The sequence below is a fragment of the Oryctolagus cuniculus genome, chromosome 8 (genome assembly GCF_964237555.1).
Source record: "Oryctolagus cuniculus chromosome 8, mOryCun1.1, whole genome shotgun sequence".
In the NCBI taxonomy this organism is placed as follows: Eukaryota; Metazoa; Chordata; class Mammalia; order Lagomorpha; family Leporidae; genus Oryctolagus; species Oryctolagus cuniculus.
Window position 1 is genome coordinate 89,167,837 of NC_091439.1, and position 19,799 is coordinate 89,187,635.

Below are 19,799 nucleotides of genomic sequence, written 5' to 3' on the forward strand. Positions count from 1 at the left end.
ATTTATATTTATGTAATTATTTAAATAATTTATCTCACCACTTACCCTATCCAAAAACTAACTGCTTTTCAATCCTCATTTCATTTTCTAAATCCCCAGTGAGTGGCAGAGGTACCGAGAAGCAGTAGAGTGAGAGGCGGGTTTTTGGTGCAGTGGTTGAATCTCTCTTTGCCACATAGGCACCCCCTACCCCAGCTCCTCCTCTTCCAGTCTAGCTTTCTGCTGATGTACACCTGGGGTGCAGCCAGTGATGCCGTAAGTCCTTGTGTCCCTGCCATCCACAGGGGAGACTCAGACTGTGTTCCCAGCTCTTGACTTCAACCTGGCCCAGCCCTGGTTGTTGCAGGTACGTGGGGAGTGAACAAGTGGAAAGATCTCTGTGTCGTTGTCAAACAAAATGAAAAAAATAAGAGTCCAAGACCACAGCAGGCAGAAGAGAAAAACAAACTCATGAATATTATTAACAAGTGCTGCTGGCCCTGACTGGGTCTTCCAGGTGTACCTAACACTCCTGTCAGTACCTTGCACCCCACGAGTCAGGTGCCTGAAACATGAAGCACTTGACATTTCTTTTGTAATTCAATCTCTGTAACAAGGGTGAGGGGATAATAACGGCAGCTCAGAGGGGTTAAATCTCCTGCCCACGCTTAAGTCAATGGAAAGCCATGGGATTTGAGGCCTTTCCACAGTATGCTGAATGGTGGCGGGGTGGGAGCAACCAGACTTGAATGTGCTTCGAGGAGAACGCACTCTGTGCCTCTGATCACCTTAGGGAATTGGCATTCCTGCACTCCGTGAAGCCTTATGGTCCTTTTAAAGTCTTTCACCACCACTCTGCCTCCAGTTCACATGAATGGGACATTTTTCCATCATTAATTGGAAAAGCCTAGGCCCCACTTGAGCAGCTAATGCAGTAAAGTTTAAATATATTTTTACATCCTATTACACCCTTTGCGCTTCAGTAGGCAAATGAATCTAACTTCCATATTCAGGCATTTTGGCCCCAGGAATGTCAAGGTTAAATTGATATTTATGTGAATGTGCTTAAAGTAAAGGAAGTTAGACCCACTAATAGGCTATTGAGAGAATTCTCTAAATCTCCTGTCAATCAAATTACCATTTGCACAGAAGAAAAATGCCTTTCAACCTAGTAAAAGCTCAAAGAGGATAAATTCTTGTATTTTCCTGCTTTGATTTGGGCAAGCATGGTTTTTTAAAAAATCCATCTCCGTTAACTTTCTGAAGATCCCTTATATTCATGGGTTTCAAAGTGGTTTTTTTTTTTTTTTGGCACCAAAATAAATTTATCTTTTAGTTCCATTTTATTCCACAAACCTTTTGAAGTACCCTTGAATTCATTGTCAAAGAACAGTTAATTTTGTATAAATTGTTAAGAAGTATAAAGTGCTTAGGGCAATCGGAGAAAAAGCAGTGGCTACAGCAGAAATACCAGGCATAGAATTATATTAACTTGGTAAGTATTTGTTTTTGTTACAACACTGCAAAACTGACTCAAAACCACACAAATTCTTAGCATACTTAAGAATGTAAACTAAAGCCCCAATCCCATGTTTTGGGTTCTGAGTTAAGGCATTGTGGTATGTCTGGGACCAATGAAGAATAAAACAATATTCATCTACTTCAGAATGCACATTTGAAGAATCTAAATTACCAATCCATAAAATCTTGTTATTTAAATGTAAATGACAGTGACTGATAGATGTTAAAATGAAATCAATTCGCTGGCTGGATTTGCAGATGTAAGACATCTAACTCTTGCCTCCCTCTCCCCACGCAGCCTCTTTTTATTCAAGGAGCCAGCGTGGGATGGTGACCTCACATTGCTCCCAGCTGCTTGGGCAATTTTGGTTCCCTCTTCTGTAACACGGAAACATTCCCAGATGTGAGGATTCATTTTATACTGACAAGACACTTAGTACAATGATTGGCACATAGGAAACATTTGATCATTGTTGGATATTTGTAACCTTCCATCTGTGCAAAGTTGATTCCCTCATTTTTGCTCAAGCTTGAATGGGTGCCTGCTGAAAGATGCTCAAAACCATATACAACCTGCATCCCAGAGACTCAAGCCTACACTCAACGCAGTGGTTCCATGCCCAGGGCACGGAACTTGCTCAGCAATGAAAGAGCGTCTGTCACCACCTCACAGCTACCGTGCTATTATGCATCAGAAATGAGGGTCCTGAAAACACAGGGAGGACCAAGGAAGCCTCTGACTCAGCACTGGAAAAAGGAAATCCCACCAGGAATCTCGTTTCTCCAAAGGGCTTCTTATTGGATTAATGAGGGGTCTTAGAAACTTCACGAAAGATAGGAGTTATGAAGAAACTATGCACAGACTCAAAAACCTTTCTGCATCCAAATAAACTTATCTTTTAATTTTATTTTCCCTGGACTTTCTGAAGCACCCCTGTATCATGGAATAGGTGTGCATGTCGTCTCTGGTGTAGAAATCTCTGGACATGTTTCTGAAAGGCCACCCTCTACAGAAGGCTAGGTTTCTCAAGGCCTCCCAGAAAGGAAGTGCGGGCAGGCAAGAGCTGAGGGCAGGCAAGCTCACTAACATCTGTTGTTCTCAGCGACACCTTTCAAATGAAGAGCAATGAAAGGCTGCATGTTTCAGAGAGGACCCTGGGCTGGCTAAGCAATTACCTGAGCAGATGTCGGGCTCCAAGTCACTCCAAAGTTCAACCTTCTGCAGTGGTATTTCAGGCCAGATGACTGACTGCATACGCAGGGGCACCCAGTCCCATGATTTTGTTTTGGGGGGCAGAAAGGGTCTGCATTGATGGGATTTGAAAAGAAGCTAGCTCCTAGTCCAGAGCTTGTATAATCTGGCCCCTTGAGCATTTGCTTGGCACGCAAGCAGTGTTTGGTGGCGATGTCATGTACCCAGCCAGCACTAGGAAGAGACCACATGCTGGCTTTCTCAAGTAGGCTGTCCCACCAGGTCCCTTGTCAGTGTCCCTAAAGCCAGGGGGAGAGAAGGCGTTGTAAACAGACCTTCACAGAGCATGACTGAAAAGTGGCAGAGGTCTTAGAGTTTATTCAAATAAAAAAATCAGCATATCTTGAATAATAACCATAAGAGTTACACAGCAGAGTGGGCGTTTAGCCTCGTGGTTCAGACACCCATGTCCTACACTGGAGGACCTGGGTCCGATTCCCACTGCAGCTGCTAACTCTAGTTTCCTACCACTGCAAATCCCTGGGCAATGGTGCAAATAATTCAGTTCCTGTAGTCCATATGGGAGACCTGCACTGAGTTTCTAGCTCGCAGCGGGCATTTGGAGAGTGGACCAATGGATGGGAGCTCTGTCTGTCTCTGTGTCTCTTGGGTAAATTAAAAAAGAAAAAATTTGAAAGTAGGGATAGGCACTGTGACTTGCGGCTCACGCTTCTCCTTGGGATGCCTGCATCTCTTATCAGAATGCGGGTCCAAGTACCATTTACACGGCTTCCAATCCAGCCTCCTGCTAACACATCCTGGGAGACAGCAGATGACAGCAAGAGCTCGGGCCCTGCCACTCACACTGGAAACTTGGATGCAGTTCTCAGCTCCCGGCTTCCACCTGGCATGGGTAGTATCCGGGTGGTGAACCACAGGATGAGAGCTATCTCTGCTGCTCCCCAACCCCAACCCCACCATTATATAAGCATTAAAAAAAAAAAAAAAAAGAGGAGGGGGCCGGCGCTGAGGCATAACAGGTAAAGCAGCCGCTTGCAGTGCCAATATCCTTTATGGGTGCCAGTTCGAGTCCTGGCTGCTCTATTTCTGATCCAATTCTCTGCTATGGCCTGGGAAAGCAGAAGATGGCCCAAGTCCTTGAGCCCCTGTGCCTATGTGGGATACCTTGAAGAAGCTCCAGGCTCCTGGCTTTAGATAGGCCCAGCTCAGGCCATTGCGGACATTTAGGGAGTAAGCCAGCAGATGGAAGATCTTTCTCTCTGCTCTGCCTTTCTGTAAGTCTGCCTTTCAAACAAAACAAAACAAAACAAAATCTTAAAAGAAAAAAAAAAAAAAAGTTGGGCCAGCATCATGGTATAGTGGTTTAAACAGCATCCCAAATGGGCTCCTCCGGGAAAGCAGTAGAGCATGGCCCAGGTGCTTTTTTTAAAAAAAGTATTTGAAAGCCACAGAGAGCAGGAGAGAGAGACAGAGACAGAGACAGAGAGAGATCCATCTTCTATCTGCTGGTTCACTCCCTAAATGGCTGCAATGGCCAGGGCTGGGCTAGTCCAAAGCAAGGAGCTTCTTCCAGGTCTCCCACATGGGTGCAGGGGCCCAAGCACTTGGGTCATCTTATGCTGCTTTCCCAGGCACATTAGCAGGAAGCTGGATTGGAAGTGGAGCAGCTGGGACTTGAACTAGTATCTGAATGGGATGCCAGCTTCACAGGCAGTAGCTTAATTGCTACACCACACCACTGGTCCCTAACTAAATCTTTAAAAAAAAAAAAAAAGGTGCCAGTGCTGTGGCATAGCAGGTAAAGCCCCAGCCTGCAGTGCCTGCATCCCCTATGGGTGCCGGTTTGAGACCCAGGTGCTCTACTTCTGACCCAGCTCTCTGCCTATGGCCTGGGAAAGCAGTAGAAAATGGCCCAAGTGCTTGAGTCCCTGTACCTGTGTGGGAGATCCGGAAGAAGCTCCTGGCTCCTGGCTTTGTATTAGCTCACCTCTGGCTATTGCAGCCATCTGGGGAGTGAACCAGCAGGTAGAAGACCTACCTCTACCTCTACCTCTACCTCTCTCTCTCTCTCTCTCTCTCTCTGCCTCTCCCTCTCTCTCTGTGTAACTCCGACTTTCAAATAAAACACATAAATCTTTTTTTAAAAAAAGGTAGTTACATGGTGAGACTACATTTTTGTTTTTAACTAGTTCTGCTGTAACTACAAATTAGACGGTATTGAGGATTCAAGAAGCAGACCGTGCCCTCAGCCATCTCTCTAGTCAGGCTAGGTCTGATTGCTGGGTACAAGGAGGATCTCAAGACTATAACTCTGGCCAGAGATGAGGATCTATTTGCAGAATTTGCTGGAACAAAGCAGCACCAAAGAAATCACTTTCATTTTGAAATATTTTTCCCCATAGCTTCACAGTGCCCAAATTAAATAAGGCCTAAAAACAGTATTCCCTTTATTAAAGGAGTGCCTAAGTACTGTTCTATATTCAATTGTCTAAAAAGTTTTTTTTAAAAATGTATTGGGGCTGGTATCACACATAGAATGCTGGTTTGAGTTCCAGCTGCGTTGTTTCCAACACAGCTCCCTTCATGCACCTAGAAAGGCACTGGAAGATGGCAGAAGTATCTGGGCCCCTGATACACATGTGGAGACCCAGATGGAGTTCCTTGCTCCTGGCTTTGGTCCCAGACCTGACTGTTGTGGCCATTTGGGGTATGAACCAGTGGTAGAGTAATCTCTCTCTCTTGTTCTGCCTTTCAAATAAATAAATTTTTAAAAATATATAAAGCATTCACTGGGATTTTAAAGAATCTCTTTAATTCTCTGTAATATCTATGTTTTAGCTTAGTTCTCAATTGGCCAAGCTTGAGAAATAATTTTGGGGAAAAGGCAAGATAACATTCATAATTCCCCAAGACAGTGTGACAACGCCTAATGAGGAGACAATTTGGCTTTCATGTAAACATGTCATTTTTCTGTAGAACAAGGGGACAGAAAAGCAAACGACATTTGGATTGCTATATAGAAAGTTACTGACATCCATCCCACTAACTGAAATTGCAAGCTACACATATGGATTTCATTTTAATGGTAGGGCAAGCAATGTGAGTGAGCTCTGTTCTTCACCCCAAAGGGAGCAAAATGGCTATTGAAGGCTTATGCAATTGACTCCACAGATTTTCTTCTGCAGGTTTATACCTGCAGTAGTGGGGAGACACTACTTCAAGCTGTACAGAAAACTACTCAGCCAGTAATGGTGGCTCTTCCGGCTTCCTTCAGACAATGCCTCCCCTCCCCCCTTCACAAGCCTCCCACCCCTTAATAACATCCTGCCCATCCTTTACAGCTGGGTCAAACCCCACCTCCTTAAAGACCGGTTCTCTCAGCTCTCTCATTAGCATCAATCGCTTCTCCTTCCCCCAGCATATTATGTATTACCATCTCCATAGCATTCACCAGTCTCAGAGGAGCGAGCTTACATCCCTTGCTCCCTTGCAAATCCCCTGAGAGGCATGAACCTTAGCTTTTCCTTTGTGTTTCCTTCACCCCTGTAACACTGTATTTTCATTAACAAGTGCTTTACGAATGCTTGAGGCCTCTGCAGGGGAAACCAGAACCTGGGGAGGCAGGCATTCTCTCTCTCCTGCGCCAACACACATGTAGGTTTCCAGTATCCTCACAGGTGAGCAGGGAACCCCGAGGCAGGCTCACCATCTCCAAGGTGGAAGTGGAGCCTGCCCATGGCTCCAGCGTCGGTGAAATGAAGAGACTCCTAGAAGTCACAGCACTTCATCACAGCTGCTTGCGCAGTTCCGAGTTTTTATCACAAAGAAATTTCTTTTATGTGAGATTTTGAAAGCCTGGTGTTCCTACAACGCCAGGAGAGTGCACAAAAGGAGCTCAGAGGGGCGGGGGCTGCGGCTTAGCGGGCGAAGTCCCAGCCTGCAGTGCCCAGCTCGGGTCCCAGCTGCTCCACTTCCCATCCAGCTCTCTGCTATGGCCTGGGAAAGCACCCACATGGGAGGAAGCTCCTGGCTCCTGGGTTCGGATCCGCCCAGCTAGGGCAGCTGCGGCCAATCGGGGAGGGAACCAGCAGTTGGAGGACCTCTCTCTCTCTGCCTCTCCTCCCTCTGTGTAACTTTGACTTTCAAATAAATAAATCTTAAAAAAAGAGGGGGGGAGCTCAGAGACGTGGATAATGTCAAATAATAAATAAAATTTATATATTTATATCTCTGTGGACACTGAGAAGGAAATCACCCAATGAAAACAAATGCTACTTTTCCTGCATTTAATAGGAAAATGAAAAAGAGCGAGGGGAGGGCTTCTGGGGCCACAGCGACAGAACTAGGTCGGGACCAGCGGCTGCACGTACCTGGCGCTTCTGGTCTGCGGTGGGCGACGAGCGGGACCTCACGTGCACCGGGGCGGCCAGCATGTCCGAGCGCTCCAGCAGATCCTCGGCTGACGCGGACTTCCCGGCCCTGCCGGCCGTGGAGCCCGTGTAAGACGGCCCCCCTGGGGTCCCGTCCAACCACTGGATCCCCCTGGGTCCACCGCGAGCGCCACTTAGCAGCTCTCTCGGGGTCTGGGGGTCCGCGCGTCGTCGTTCCCCGAGGAGGCGACCGCCGGCGAAGGAGCCGCTGCGATCCCGGGGGCCCCGCAGCTGCAGCTCCGAGGCCTCCCTGCGGGGCTGCGGGGCCGGCTCCCGCAGCGAGCTCAGGCTGGTGGCCGAGGCGAGCCCCGGGCCGTCGAGCGCTGCGGGGCCCGGCGCGAGGTAGGTGCTCTGGGCGCGCTCCCGCAGCGGCGCGGGCTCCTGGGGGCCGCCGGCCGCGGAAGGCCTGCGGCCCGTCTTGCGCTGGATGTAGTCGGCCAAGGCGCTCTGCTGGAACTGCTTCAGCTCGGGCCCCGACAGGCTGAGCGTCGAGGAGGCCCTTCCGTCGCGCTCGAAGACGCGGCGCCGGTCGGCCACGGTGCTCTCGGGGAAATGCAGCCCCTTCCTGGGCGGGCCCGCGGGCGCCGGCTCGGCCTCCTCCGAGACGCCCACCTCGTTCATCTTCTCGGGCTCCGAGTAGGAGCGCTTCTTCTGCTCGGGGGTCAGGCGCCGGCGCGCCCCTCGCCGGGAGGCCTGGAGCACGGGCCGGCCCGCGTCGCCCTCAGCCGGGCTCACGCTGTGGCGCTCCCGCGGCGTGTGCGGCGACGCGGCCGCGTGGGCGTTGGCGTGGGCGGGCGCAGGCGCCTCGGGGCTGCGCTGCCCGACGTGGGCCGAGGCCGGCCGCGGCCGCCAGGGCCTGGACGCCCCGGGCGCCCCCAGCTCGAGGTCGCGGCGCCGGAAGGAGGTGGCCCCCAGGACGCGGGATTGCGCGTCCTTGATGCTGTTGCGGTAGGCGCGGCTGAAGGGGGCGTCCAGTGGGGGCGACTCGGGCGTGCTGGGCCGAGCCTCCCGCCAGGAGGCCTCCTCTTCCTCCTCGGCCTCGCTATAGAGCTGATAGGTGCTCTGGCTGCGGAGCAGGCGGGCGTCGGGCCTCGGGGGCTCCCGGGCCCAGGGTGCAGGGCCTCGGCCCCCGGCGCTGCCCCTCCTCAGCTGCCACGAACTCTCTTCCAGCCGGGGCTCCCCGTTTCCAAAATGTAGCTCCCCGTTACCCAAGGACTCAGCAGACTCGGAGAACCGGACGTCGGCTTTTGGCTCCTCCAGGCCATTCGTGGAAGGATTGGAACTTGGGACGGTCCTGTTGGGCCTGTGGTGATGGCCGTAGCCGGAGCTGCCCACACTCGGGGCTCTCTGGCTCCCCAGCTCTCGCTGCTCGATCTGGGACACCTTCTCCAGCACCGAGCTGTGGGGCTTCCCGTACTGAAGGCCCTGCAGGGCCGAGGCGCTGCCGGAGCTGAGCCTCCTCCGGCCCAGACTGGGTGTCTGCTGGTGTGTTGGGCTCGGCGGCTCTCCGGATCTCGGGTCTGAACTGTGGAAGCACGCCGAGGCACTGGTTCTCCCCTCTGGCCTCGGATAGGACACCGACCTGTCCAGGGAGCCCCTGTGCTCCGGTAGGGTCCTCCTTCCAGGGTCTTCCACCGTGGCGTTGGCTGCACAGGTGAGCCTGCCACCGGCGCCTTCCTCCGCTCCCCCTCCTAGATCCAGGCTGCTTTGCTTTCTTAGACTGTCAGGAATGTTCTGGAGAGAGGAGAAGGCTGACAGGGTCTTGCCAAAGCTGGTGGACAGGCCCTGGCCTAGGCCTTCTCTGTCCAGCCTGCGCCGGAAGTTGGCATTGTAGTCTTCCCGGAAGTCAGCCTCCCAGGGTTCTGAGGGCCTGGAAGATGGCTTGTCCTCCCCCACAGGCCGGACTGGAGCCAGAGGGGATGGGAGGCCGTAGTGATTAGAACATGGCTGGTGGCCGTGAGTGACCTTTCTCTCACTGGGATAGGCGCTGCTGCCTTGGGGAGGGGCCAGAGCTCTCTTCTGGGAGATGTCCTCGTCGTTTTCAGGCACTGAAGAGAAATGGACCTTGTAGGGAACGCATTTGGCTGCAGTTTCTGGTTTCCTCTCCACGGAGGACAGTGGATCATGTTCGAGAGGCTGGTAGAAGGCAAACCCAGGCCTGCTAGCCCCATTTTGGTTCCCATTCTCATCAAAGGAGGCCGCCTTGCCGCCTGCCCCCCGAGGGGCTGTGTGTGCTGTCTCCTTGGCCAGCACAGGGTAGAGCACGCCGTTACTGCTCACAGGAGGCTGAGGCACCTGGGCGAAGTGTGGCTCCAGGGAAGGCACGGGGTAGATGCCGGTGGGCAGCAGCGGCTGGCCAGGCTGGGCCTTCTGGGTGTAGTGGTGCTTGGGCACCGCGGGAGGGCTGTTCTCTGGACTCTTCTCTAGCACCGTGTGCAGCTGTTCCTCTCCGAATGTAGATTTTAGGGAGCCCGAGTTTGTTTGAGGCCGGCAGAACCGTTTCTGCTCTAGGCTGGACCAGGAGCTGGGGCGCTCCCGCTGCCGAAAGGCCGCGTAGCTGTCACTCCGAGCTGGTGGCAGCGGTGCGCCCGCTTTCAGGGGCGGGTTGTCAGCGGCAGTCTCCAAGGAGCCGGGGCACGGCTGGCTCCAGGAAGGGGGTGGCACTCCCTTGCCCCGGGGAGCACTGTGCCATTTCTCATAGCCCTGGCCATCTGCTGGTGCTCGGGTCTCCCGGGCTGGATGCAGCAGGGCGGAAGAGTTCACCTCGTACTCTGCCGAGACTCCCCGCCGGGTGTCATAGACTGTCTTGACGTAGCGAATGTCTGCCTGCCTCATCCCTTCTAGGAGGCCACCTCGTGCAGACGTCGTGTCCATGGAGCCTGAACGCTCCCGGCCAGAGATGCCAGGGGGTGGGTACTCCAGGATGCTGGAGCTGGTGGAGAAGGAGCTGTAAGCGGAGTCTCTCTTGTTATGCAGGTGGCTGAGCTGGTCAATGCTGCTGGTGGACTTGGCAGGGGAAAGAAGATGGCAGGCTGGGTACCCGCCACTGGGCTCCAGGCTCTCCATGCTGCCCTGGGAGCTGCACTGGTCAGGGCTCCGCCTCAGATAAGCGTGGTCATAGCTGGAGAGGTCACTTGTAGAGGAGCTGGAAGAAGAGGAGACAAAGCGTCAGCACTACTGAGCTTACCATGTAGCGGGCTTCCAGGCGCAGGCCCAGCTTATAAATGTACTCTTATGCAAGATGTTTGGGTTTGCGAAGGGTAGGTAAAAAGGGCCATATTTGGGCCTTGCTCAGCGTCCCAGTGTGTCATCACTTGGAGTTAACTGCCCGGCACTGTAGCCTTTGTGCCTCTAATTAATCACCCATGCCTGCAAGGCCAGGGGCGAGAGTGCCGAGGAAGCCATGTGGCCCCTGGCCACTGGCAGCAGGCACGCCAGTGCAATGCGCTAAGTGCTGGAAATGACATTCTGCACATTCTGAGAAATGAGAGCGGCAGGGGAAGAAGAAAGAGAGGATGAGGAGGAAGAGTGACTTTTGTGTCTACTGGGGCTATTTGTGGGAAGAAAAAGCTTAGTAAGAGAAGAGGCACGTGAATGGATGAGGGAGACTCTGCACACAGCTATGTTTTTGGTTAATATCTTTCCTTTTTATGGAATTGGAGGCTACACTCTGGCAATCCTCCTGGAATCTCAGCTGTATAGAGACAGTTTGTTTGTGGTGAGGAAGCTCAACTCAAAGCTGAATGACAGAAATAGAGAGAAATCAGAGCTAGGAAAAGCTGATGAGAGGCAGAGAGGCAGAGAGGGAAGGAGGCTTGGTGAGATGCCAAGAGGCTCTTAGAGGCTGGGATTCCGGCCCCTATGGACGACTTCCCAAAGGCTAAGCAAAGCCTCCTGTACATTCAGGAGGGGAAGACCTCGGTTGAAGCTGAACCGGGGGACTTAGAGCCTGGCCTGCAGTGGGGGTGGGGAGGGGGCAGGGAGAAAGAGGAAGACGATTCTCAATCCTGGCGTAGCACACCCCAGAGAGGTGCCTCAAAACGGAATTGCTTAGCAATAGCTTTAACTATTAACTCAAAAAATATTCTTCAGTGAAGAACTAAATCTCAGCGACTGGGGGTGGTGTCGTGGCACAGCAGGTTAAACCGCTGCTTCGTATGGGCAACGATTTGAGTCCTAGCTGCTCCACTTCTGATCCAGCTCGCTGCTAATGCTTGGGCCCCTGCCACTGACGTGGGAGACCTGGATGAAGCTCCTGGCCATTGCAGCCACTTGGGAAGTGAACCAACAAATGTAAAATTCTCATTCTCCTTCTCTCCCTTTCTCTGCCCCCGCTTTCTCTCTCCCCTTCTGTTTCAAAGATTTTTCAAAAACTCAATAATTAAACAATCAACTTCACTTAAAAAGACCTCAACAGACTCTCATCTGCTGCCGGTGGAAATCCAAAGTATTACAGCCACTGCGGAAGACGGTTTGGTGGTTTCTTACACAACCAAACACTCTCTTAGCATACAGTCAGTGACTGCTGCCCAGGGGAGTTGGGAACTTCTGCCTGCACACAGATGTTTACGGCAGCTTTATTCATAACTGCCAAAGCCTGGAAGCAGCCAAGATGGTCTTCAGTAGCTGAACGGGTGAAGTACAGTGCATGCAGACACTGGGGTACTGATCACACTGAAGAGAAATAAGCTCTCAGGCAGTGGAAAGACATGGCAGCAACTCAGAAGGCAGGTTACTAAGTGGAAGGAGCCAATCTGAAAAGACCGTATGACGCTGCAGAAAAGGCAGTGCGATGGAGACAGCGAGAAGATCAGGGAGAGAAGAAGACTTTGTGGGGCAGGGAAACTATGTTATATGAATATGATAATGTAGATAAGTCATTATAAACTTGGCCAAACCCATAGAATGTACAACACCAATGGTGAATCCTAATGTCAACTATGGGCTTCTGGTGATAATGCTGTGTCAACATCAGTTCATCAGTTGTAACACGGGTACCACTCTAGGGGCGAATGTTGAAGATGGAGTAAATACATATATGGGGGACAGGAAGTATGTGGGAAATCTCTGTACCTCTCATGCTGTAAACTTAAAGCTGCTCTAAAAAATAAAGCCTTGAAAAAAAAATGTGTGTACATGAAGACACTTCAAAAAGTTCATGGAAAGTGCATATTAGGAAAAAACTATGTGTGGACTTCAAGTAATTTTTACACAAAAATAAATTTATCTTTTAGTTCCATCTTTCCATCAGTGAAGTACCCTCCCATGGGGAGGCTATATTGGGAAGATTAAGTGGTTCAAAAAATAAACAATCTCTGTATATCAAACATTTATGACTCACTTTTCTGTAAAGAGGAAATTGCTAAGGGTTCTTGCCCAAGATTTTCCATTTTTAACTGGATAGGTATTTAAGCAGTACTAAAACCATGCCGGTATTGGGACGTTTCTGGGTCTCATGTAAGTCAGTGTGGTGTCTTATTGGCCAAGTGTGTGGAAATGGACTATCTCCAGGAACTATGTCAAGAGACTAGAAGGGCCAGACTCTAACTCAAAAACTAGTGCTGGAATTCAAGAAAAGACCACAATTTCAGGAGCTCACCTCAAGAATACAATTCTCCATCAGAGGGAATGAATCTATTGGATGGAACATCCTGCCTTGAGAGGGGCAGGCGTAACCGGAAGGAAAGTGGAAGGGGACTTGGACTTGGCAGTAGCACTGCATATGTCACAGCCAGACTTTCTCATCCTCACCACTAACCCCAACACACAAATCCCCTGTAACTGAAGAGGTTGTATTAAGAAAGCATGGGGTCTGGTGCTATGGCATAGCGGGTTAGGCCACTGCCTGTGGTGTCGGCATCCCATATGGGTAACGTTCAAGACTGGCTGTTCTACTTCCGATCTAGCTCTCTGCTATGGTCTGGGAAAGCAGTGGAGGATGCCCCGGGTCCTTGGGGGCCCCTGCACCAGCATGGGAGACCCGGAAGAAGCTCCTGGCTACTGGCTTCAGACTGGTGCAGCTCCGGCCCTTGCGGCCAATTGGGAAGTGAACCAGCAGATGGAAGACCTCTCTCTCTCTCTCTCTCTGCCTCTTCCTTTATCTGTCACTCTGACTTTCAAATAAATCTTAAACAAACAAAAAAAAAGCATGGACTAGCTCTGCTGAGAATAATCTGCTGAGAATAAAAAAATCGCAGACAACCCTTTTGCTTCCTTTCCTCTCCTGTATCAGAAGAGTCACAGCCAACACTAGGGGAGATGGAGACAGCCGATCCTGTAAGGGCTGCTTCACTCACCAGTTCTGTTCTGGCAGTAGACACTATTTAATCCTCCTCCCAAGTGCTGAGAATTTCAGCAAGCTTTCACTGAGACGACAATGAAAAGCTAACTTAGGAACCAGCACACACAAACATCAGAGTGAATAAACCGATAGGTAACTGAAACCCTCTCTGTTGAGTGGCAAGAGGCCATCCCTGACCTATCTCCAAATACAGAGGATATCTGGAAATAGGAAGTGACAGAGCAAGGTTCTAGGGGTTCCCTCCTGGAGCAAACCTCAGCCAGAAAACATCGTGTGGGGCTTTGTGAGGTGCCCAGGGAGGGCTCTGCCCCGCGAACTCCCCAAGCTGCCTGGGGAATGCGGGCCCCCAAGTCACCCCCAAGGCTTCGGTTCTGCTGTCTGGACATACTCACTTCGATGAGCTCCACCGTTCCTGTTTCCGAGACCGGCATTTGTAGTGGTGAGCAGGCGCAGCTTGGAGTGAGCGTCTACAGTCCTGCAGCAGGACCAACCCCTCCAGGACGGCCTTACGGTCCAGAAGAGCGCATCAGAGAGGGACAGCTTCTTACCGTGGCCTGGCCACGTTCCCAGCCACCTTTTCTCTTGCTCTGGCTCACTGCACTCCAGCACGATGCTTTCCTGACTGCAACTCAAACCCAAAGACACATTCCCCGCCCCGGGCCTCAGGGCCTTCTACCTGCTGCTCCCACCACTGGAATGCTCCTCACTGACTCCCTCCCTGCTTTATTCCTATGTCTGCCTCAGGGAACACTTCCTGGAACTAAGGAAACAGAATCTCTGCTCTCCTTACTCCTTGTTCCTCTGCTTTTCTCATAACATTTAGCACCACGTGATGTCATCACATCCCCTTGGGTAACAGGAAGGAGAGTTCAGTTGGACCTATGACGTTTAAGGGACTAAAGTGCACTTAACGATATGTTTGCTGATTCTGTGGTAGACACATGTTCCTTAATTATCGATTATGAATATAAAATATACTTAAATATTTTTAAAACATACCAAAGAGCACAAGTATTTGAACCCATTTCCTAAGGTGTACTCACAAAATGACAATTTCTCAGATGATCAAGTATGTTTGGAAAAATCTGGGCTAAATAAGTTAAACAGTCTTACTTATTAAAGTCTTCCAAGTCTTTGATAAATTGCCGTTCATGTGCCATTGTAAATGGGAACTACACTAAGTGTGTTTTTCAAATTTTTTTCCAATGAGTGTCAAATGCGCTATCATTCCATGGAACACACACTGAGAAACAAATCATTGTAGGCTGGGGCTTTTTTTTTATATCTGGTTCACCACTGTACCCCCAATAATCAGAAACCATCTGAGACAAAGTAGGTACTCATACATGTTTATTGACTAAGAACTGGCACTTTGGTATCTTCTTTTTTAAAAAAGCCTTTTTACTTGAGAAACAAAATGAAAGAGACAGAAAGAGCTACTGCCTGCTAGTTTACCTCCCAAATGCCCTCACTGACCAAGGTTAGGCTAGGACAGAGGCCAGGAGCCAGGAATTCAATTTGGGCCTTCCTCATGGGTGGTAGGAATCCAATTACTTGAGCCATCACTTACTGCCCCTCAGGTTCTGCATTAGCAGAAAGTTGGAATTAGGAGCAAGAACTGGGTATATAACCCAGGCATTCTAATTGGGGTGCAACCAGCATAACTGCTAGGCTAAATATCGGCCCAATTAAAAAAAATTATTTTAAGAAAGTATTTTATTTTACTTAATATAGAGTTGGCCGTCTGTATATAAAAATTAAAATGAATCTTAATGAAGAATGGGATGGGAGAGGGAGTAGGAGGTGGAGCAGGAGTTGGGGGTGGGAGGGCAGATACGGGAGGGAAGAACCGCTACATTCCTAAAGTTGTACCTATGAAATTTATATTCATTAAATAAAAGCTTTCTAAAAAAATTTATTTCTTTGAAAGCCAGAGTTACACAGAGAGAGGGAAAGACAGAGAGAGTCTTCCATTGGCTGGTTCACTCCTTTAATGGCCACAACAGCCAGGGCTGGGCCAAGCAGAAGCCAGGAGCCCAAAGCTTCATCTGGGCTTCCTACGTGGATACAGGAGTCCAAGCAAACAGGCCATCTTCTGCTGCTTTCCTAGGCACATTAGTAGGGAGCTGGGTTGGAAATGAAGTAGCTGGGACTGAACTGGTGCCCAAATGGGATGCTAGCACATTGTAGGCGCCATGACACAATGCCAGCCTCCCCCAATTTATTTAAAAACTTTTTTTTTTTTTTTTTTTTTTTTTTTTTTTTTTTTGCAGAGCCAGAGAGAGAGAGGGCACTTTGGTATTTTTATACTTTATTTCAGCCTCTTGATGGGGCTGGGCTACATGATTTTTTCAAGGTCTCTTCTAAGGTATGTGTATATATACACACACACATCCTGTATCAAAGTGCCTGGGTCAGAACCCTGGCTGTGCTGTGAATCCAGCTTCCTGATAATGCATACCCTGGTTCAGGTACTTGGGTTCCTGCCACTCATGTGAGAGCCCCAGATGGATTTCTGGACTCCTGGTTTCAACCTGGATCAGCCTTGGCTGTTGCAGGCATTTGGGGAATGATTGGCAGATGGAAGATCTCTCTCTCTTTCTTGCTCAACCTGACAGTCCCCCTCCCCATGCTCTGCCTTTCAAATAAATAAATTCAATTTTAAAATTTAAAAGAGTACATTAATGTTCAGTACCACTCTGTGAGATTTCTGCAGGGCAGGTGAAGACAGGGACAGGGTCTGAGAGGAAGCAGCTGAAACGAGATTTCAGGGAGACTCCAAGTCCAACCCAGCTTGCAGACACTTGCAGTCCATGTCCTCGTCTCTCCGCCCCTCCCCAGTCCTCCTGCTCCCTCATACCCCTCCTTCTTCACGAGTGACAGTCCCACAGGTTCAAGACAAGACTGGGTCTCCAGAACTAAGCTAAGGCTGTTGGGGAGGATCCCAGCTGACTGATCTGGCACACCACACCACTAGATGCCTCCGTGCTCCCGAGAACACACCGGAGCACTTCTCTGGTGGCAGCTGCAAACATCAGACCCAGGAGAGGACCTCCAGGTTGGGGTGGAGCCCCCTGCCAGAGCTGCGAGCCTGGGGCATGCCTGGGGTGCTGTGTGCTGCAAGCAGGAATGAATACACATTCAGGCAGCCCTTGGGGGTGATCTGAGTGCCTGCCTGCCTTCCTTCCCCATGCAGTGCTCTGTGCCAGCAGGAGGAGCCACCTTGGAACATGAATCAGACAGTCAGGATGTAGAAACAACACAAGGGCAGATCAGCCGGCCGCAGCCCCTCTGGAGGCTGGCGTGGGGAGGAGGAAGGAGGAGGTGGAGAAATGGAGGCTCAGGACATTCTACCCAGCCTGCTGCAGATCACCAGGGGCACTGGAAGCAGTTATCCTAAGCCCGTCTGCAGGCCACAGTAGTCTGTCTGCTGCTGGAGGGTCAGGGCATTTTTAGGGCACAGTGTGACTTCAGATTCAGGGTTTCCTAGGAAGGTTAGAGGTTAGGAGGCTCCGAAGGACACCACTGTTTTGGGGTGATGTTAAACACACCTGCATTTATGAGTATGTACTCACTGGGGCCACTGACCTTCAAGTTCCTTTCCAGGTTTCACCATACCTCTGTCTTTAGCCTGATTATTATAATTAGTTGTCACTTATCAAGTGCTTCCTCTGTACCAGGAACCGCACTTGTTATTTTATTTAATTCTCACAGTGCTCTAATGAAAACAGGTACTATTAATTTCATTTTGCAGAAGAGGAAGCCAAGATCCAGGAGGTTCAATGATTTGTTCAAGCTGAGGCAGTAAGTGGTGATACTCAGATTTACACTGAGTCTGACTGAGGTCTGACATGAAAGCCGAGAACCTTCCATTGTGCCTTTCTTCGTTCGAACCCTAAGGTTCCCTACATCTTGCCTTCTGAAAACCCTAACACCTCTGTCCCATAAAGCAGAAGCAGTGTGTCTTTGAGAAGCAATCCTTCCAGGGTGACCGGGAGGACACGGGTAAAGGAGAGTATCTCTTCCTGTGGCCCGAGGCTATCCTGCTGTGTTGGGAGAGCTTTACCCTGTCCAGGTCCATGAGACATTGTCCGCCCCCGAGAGGCCCAGGATTTGACCTGTGACTCAACCAGATGGGAGTATTCAAGGCTCTGACTGAGTCTGGGCCTTGCCAATGCACAGACACCATCTGTTCATCATTTCAGAAGCTGCCTGCACCCCTACCCCAGCATACATGCACACACACACACACATGCACACCAGCACTTGGGTCTCATTTGTATGCAGGGACTTGAGATGGCCCTTGTCCTCTTGACCTTCTCACCTCCTTCCGGTTACCTTTCTCCAAGCATTTCCTGAAAGTGAAAAGCTACAGAGTCTGATTCCCTGGGGTCAGAGGACAGGCCCACTCTGCAGGAAGCGTGGGGAGTCCTGATCGCGTTCTGGCTTTCTTACGCCTGGGTGGCCACGTTTGGCTTCTTTTCCCCAGCTCCTCTTGATGGTCTCAGTCCTGTGATAGATCCCTTTTCCTGTAACACTCACAGTAGCTCCTGCTTTTCCCTGATGGAACCTCCAGTCACACAGACCTCGACCATGAAAGCAGAGGAAGTACAGCTTAGCCATTCCATGCAATGGCTTTGCGACCTGGTCTGGGTTTGTCTAGACTCAGGTCCTGGTCATTCATTTGACTTTGGACAAATTCATCTATGCCTCAGTTTCTCATTCTGTGAAGTGGGGTTACTAATACTGTGTGTGTTTTGGAGAAGCAGGTGAAAGATTACAGGAGGTACAGACACACTGCGCATTTCTCAATGCGAGGTGCTGCTGCTGTCGTAACTAAGCTGGGAAAACTGCCTTAACAGGGAGAGAAACCGAGCGGAGCGTTCAAATGCCTAAATGAGACCATTCAGATAAAAACCAGATGCAATTCTGACTAACGAGACGGGACACTTACACAACCAGGGACGGAGTCGGCCACTTTCCCTAATGTGGTGTTACCGTATGTACCCGGAAGATGTCTGAGAATTAGTGGATGCCACAAAATATCCCAGTGACCTTCCAGTGGTCAGAGTAACTCTGGTGCCTCTTCGCATCGATCCAGCCTGGGAGAGCAGGACGCTTGGCCTTTTAAGAGGCTGAGAAAGGTCGCACACAGAGATCTAGTACTTGGGGTGCATGTCAGGAGATGTTCTTGAAACAGAAGAGAGTGAGTTCACTTCTGAGAACACCCCATTTGAAAGTAGGAAACCGCAGGGTCTCGGCTGCAGCCACTCACCTGGAATGGTAGCTTTGGTGCCAAGGAGGACCAATCGTGCCCTGAGATACCTGCATCATGCTGGCATCGGCTCGGGTCTCCCCAGATCTGGTCGTATGCCACGAGTGGGGGCGGCCTGCAGGTTCACCACGCCTGGGGAAACACAGAGGACACATGTTTCCAGCATTAGCTCAGTCTCCCACTGTTGTCACTTGTGGATTTGGGAGCACAGACTGCCATACCCTCTAGATCAGGAAGCAACCAAGTAAAATACTAAACAGAATATTTCTGAACTTCTTTCTCTTACAAATCATTGCTATTCTCTGCTTAATTAGTAGTTCAGTTCTTATTTTGACATAACTCCAGACTTACATAGAAATGTCACAAAAATCAGTACAAAGACTCCCTACACAACCTTCACCTAGATGTCTGATGTGTTAGCATTTTATGTTTTGCTAACGTAAACCACATGGAGCTCTGCTCTTGGTCTCTGAGGGCACTTCAGAAAGTTCATGGAAATTAAAAATAAGTTATTCCGGTGGCTGAGGGTCTTCAAAAAGTTCACAGCAAAAGTGCATTATGAAAATACTTTGCATGCATTTCAAAACTTCTTTCACCACACAAAATTTATATTTTAATTCCCTATTTCTGTGAATTTTTGGAAGAACCCTCATATATACCCATGTAGAAACAAGGAGCACCGATTCCTTTCCCCTTCCCAAAGGCCTTTGTGTGAGATGAAGGTTTGCAGGAGATCTGAAAGTCCCCTGCCATCCTCTGCTGCTGGATAAATGATTCTATTGTATTTTGCTTTCTTGGTAAAAATGACATCAAAATTAGCAGCAACCTCAGTGGTAACAGTGCTGTGAGCCACACAATCTAGAGAACAAATGGCTCCCCAAATAGTGTCTTATTTTGCAAGTCGCTGGCTTCAACTTTTGAACATCCTGCCCTTAAAACACAAAGAACTGACAAAGCCAAAGGGAGAACACGGGTGTCTTTCAGCTGGCAACACAGTGGGGTGGAGCGAGTGAGGAGGGCCATGCTGCTACAGAAGGCTGAAGTCAGGAGGGCGATCCATCAGGCATCTCATGCTGCAAA

The 19,799-nt window shown here is 50.0% G+C and overlaps 1 protein-coding gene across 7 annotated transcripts in view; it reads right to left on the bottom strand.

The window, feature by feature from the left end:
• The window catches only part of SHROOM3 (shroom family member 3), a 350,654-nt gene that overhangs the window by 22,114 nt on the left and 308,741 nt on the right, over nucleotides 1-19,799 (bottom strand). For all 7 annotated transcript variants that reach the window (XM_051819658.2, XM_051819657.2, XM_051819655.2 and 4 more), the window contains 2 exons: nucleotides 18,720-18,851; nucleotides 7,084-10,288 (listed from right to left, as the gene is read on the bottom strand). In XM_051819658.2, coding sequence (XP_051675618.2) covers nucleotides 7,084-10,288; nucleotides 18,720-18,851 — 3,337 coding nt within the window. The remainder of the gene's footprint in view (nucleotides 1-7,083; nucleotides 10,289-18,719; nucleotides 18,852-19,799) is intronic.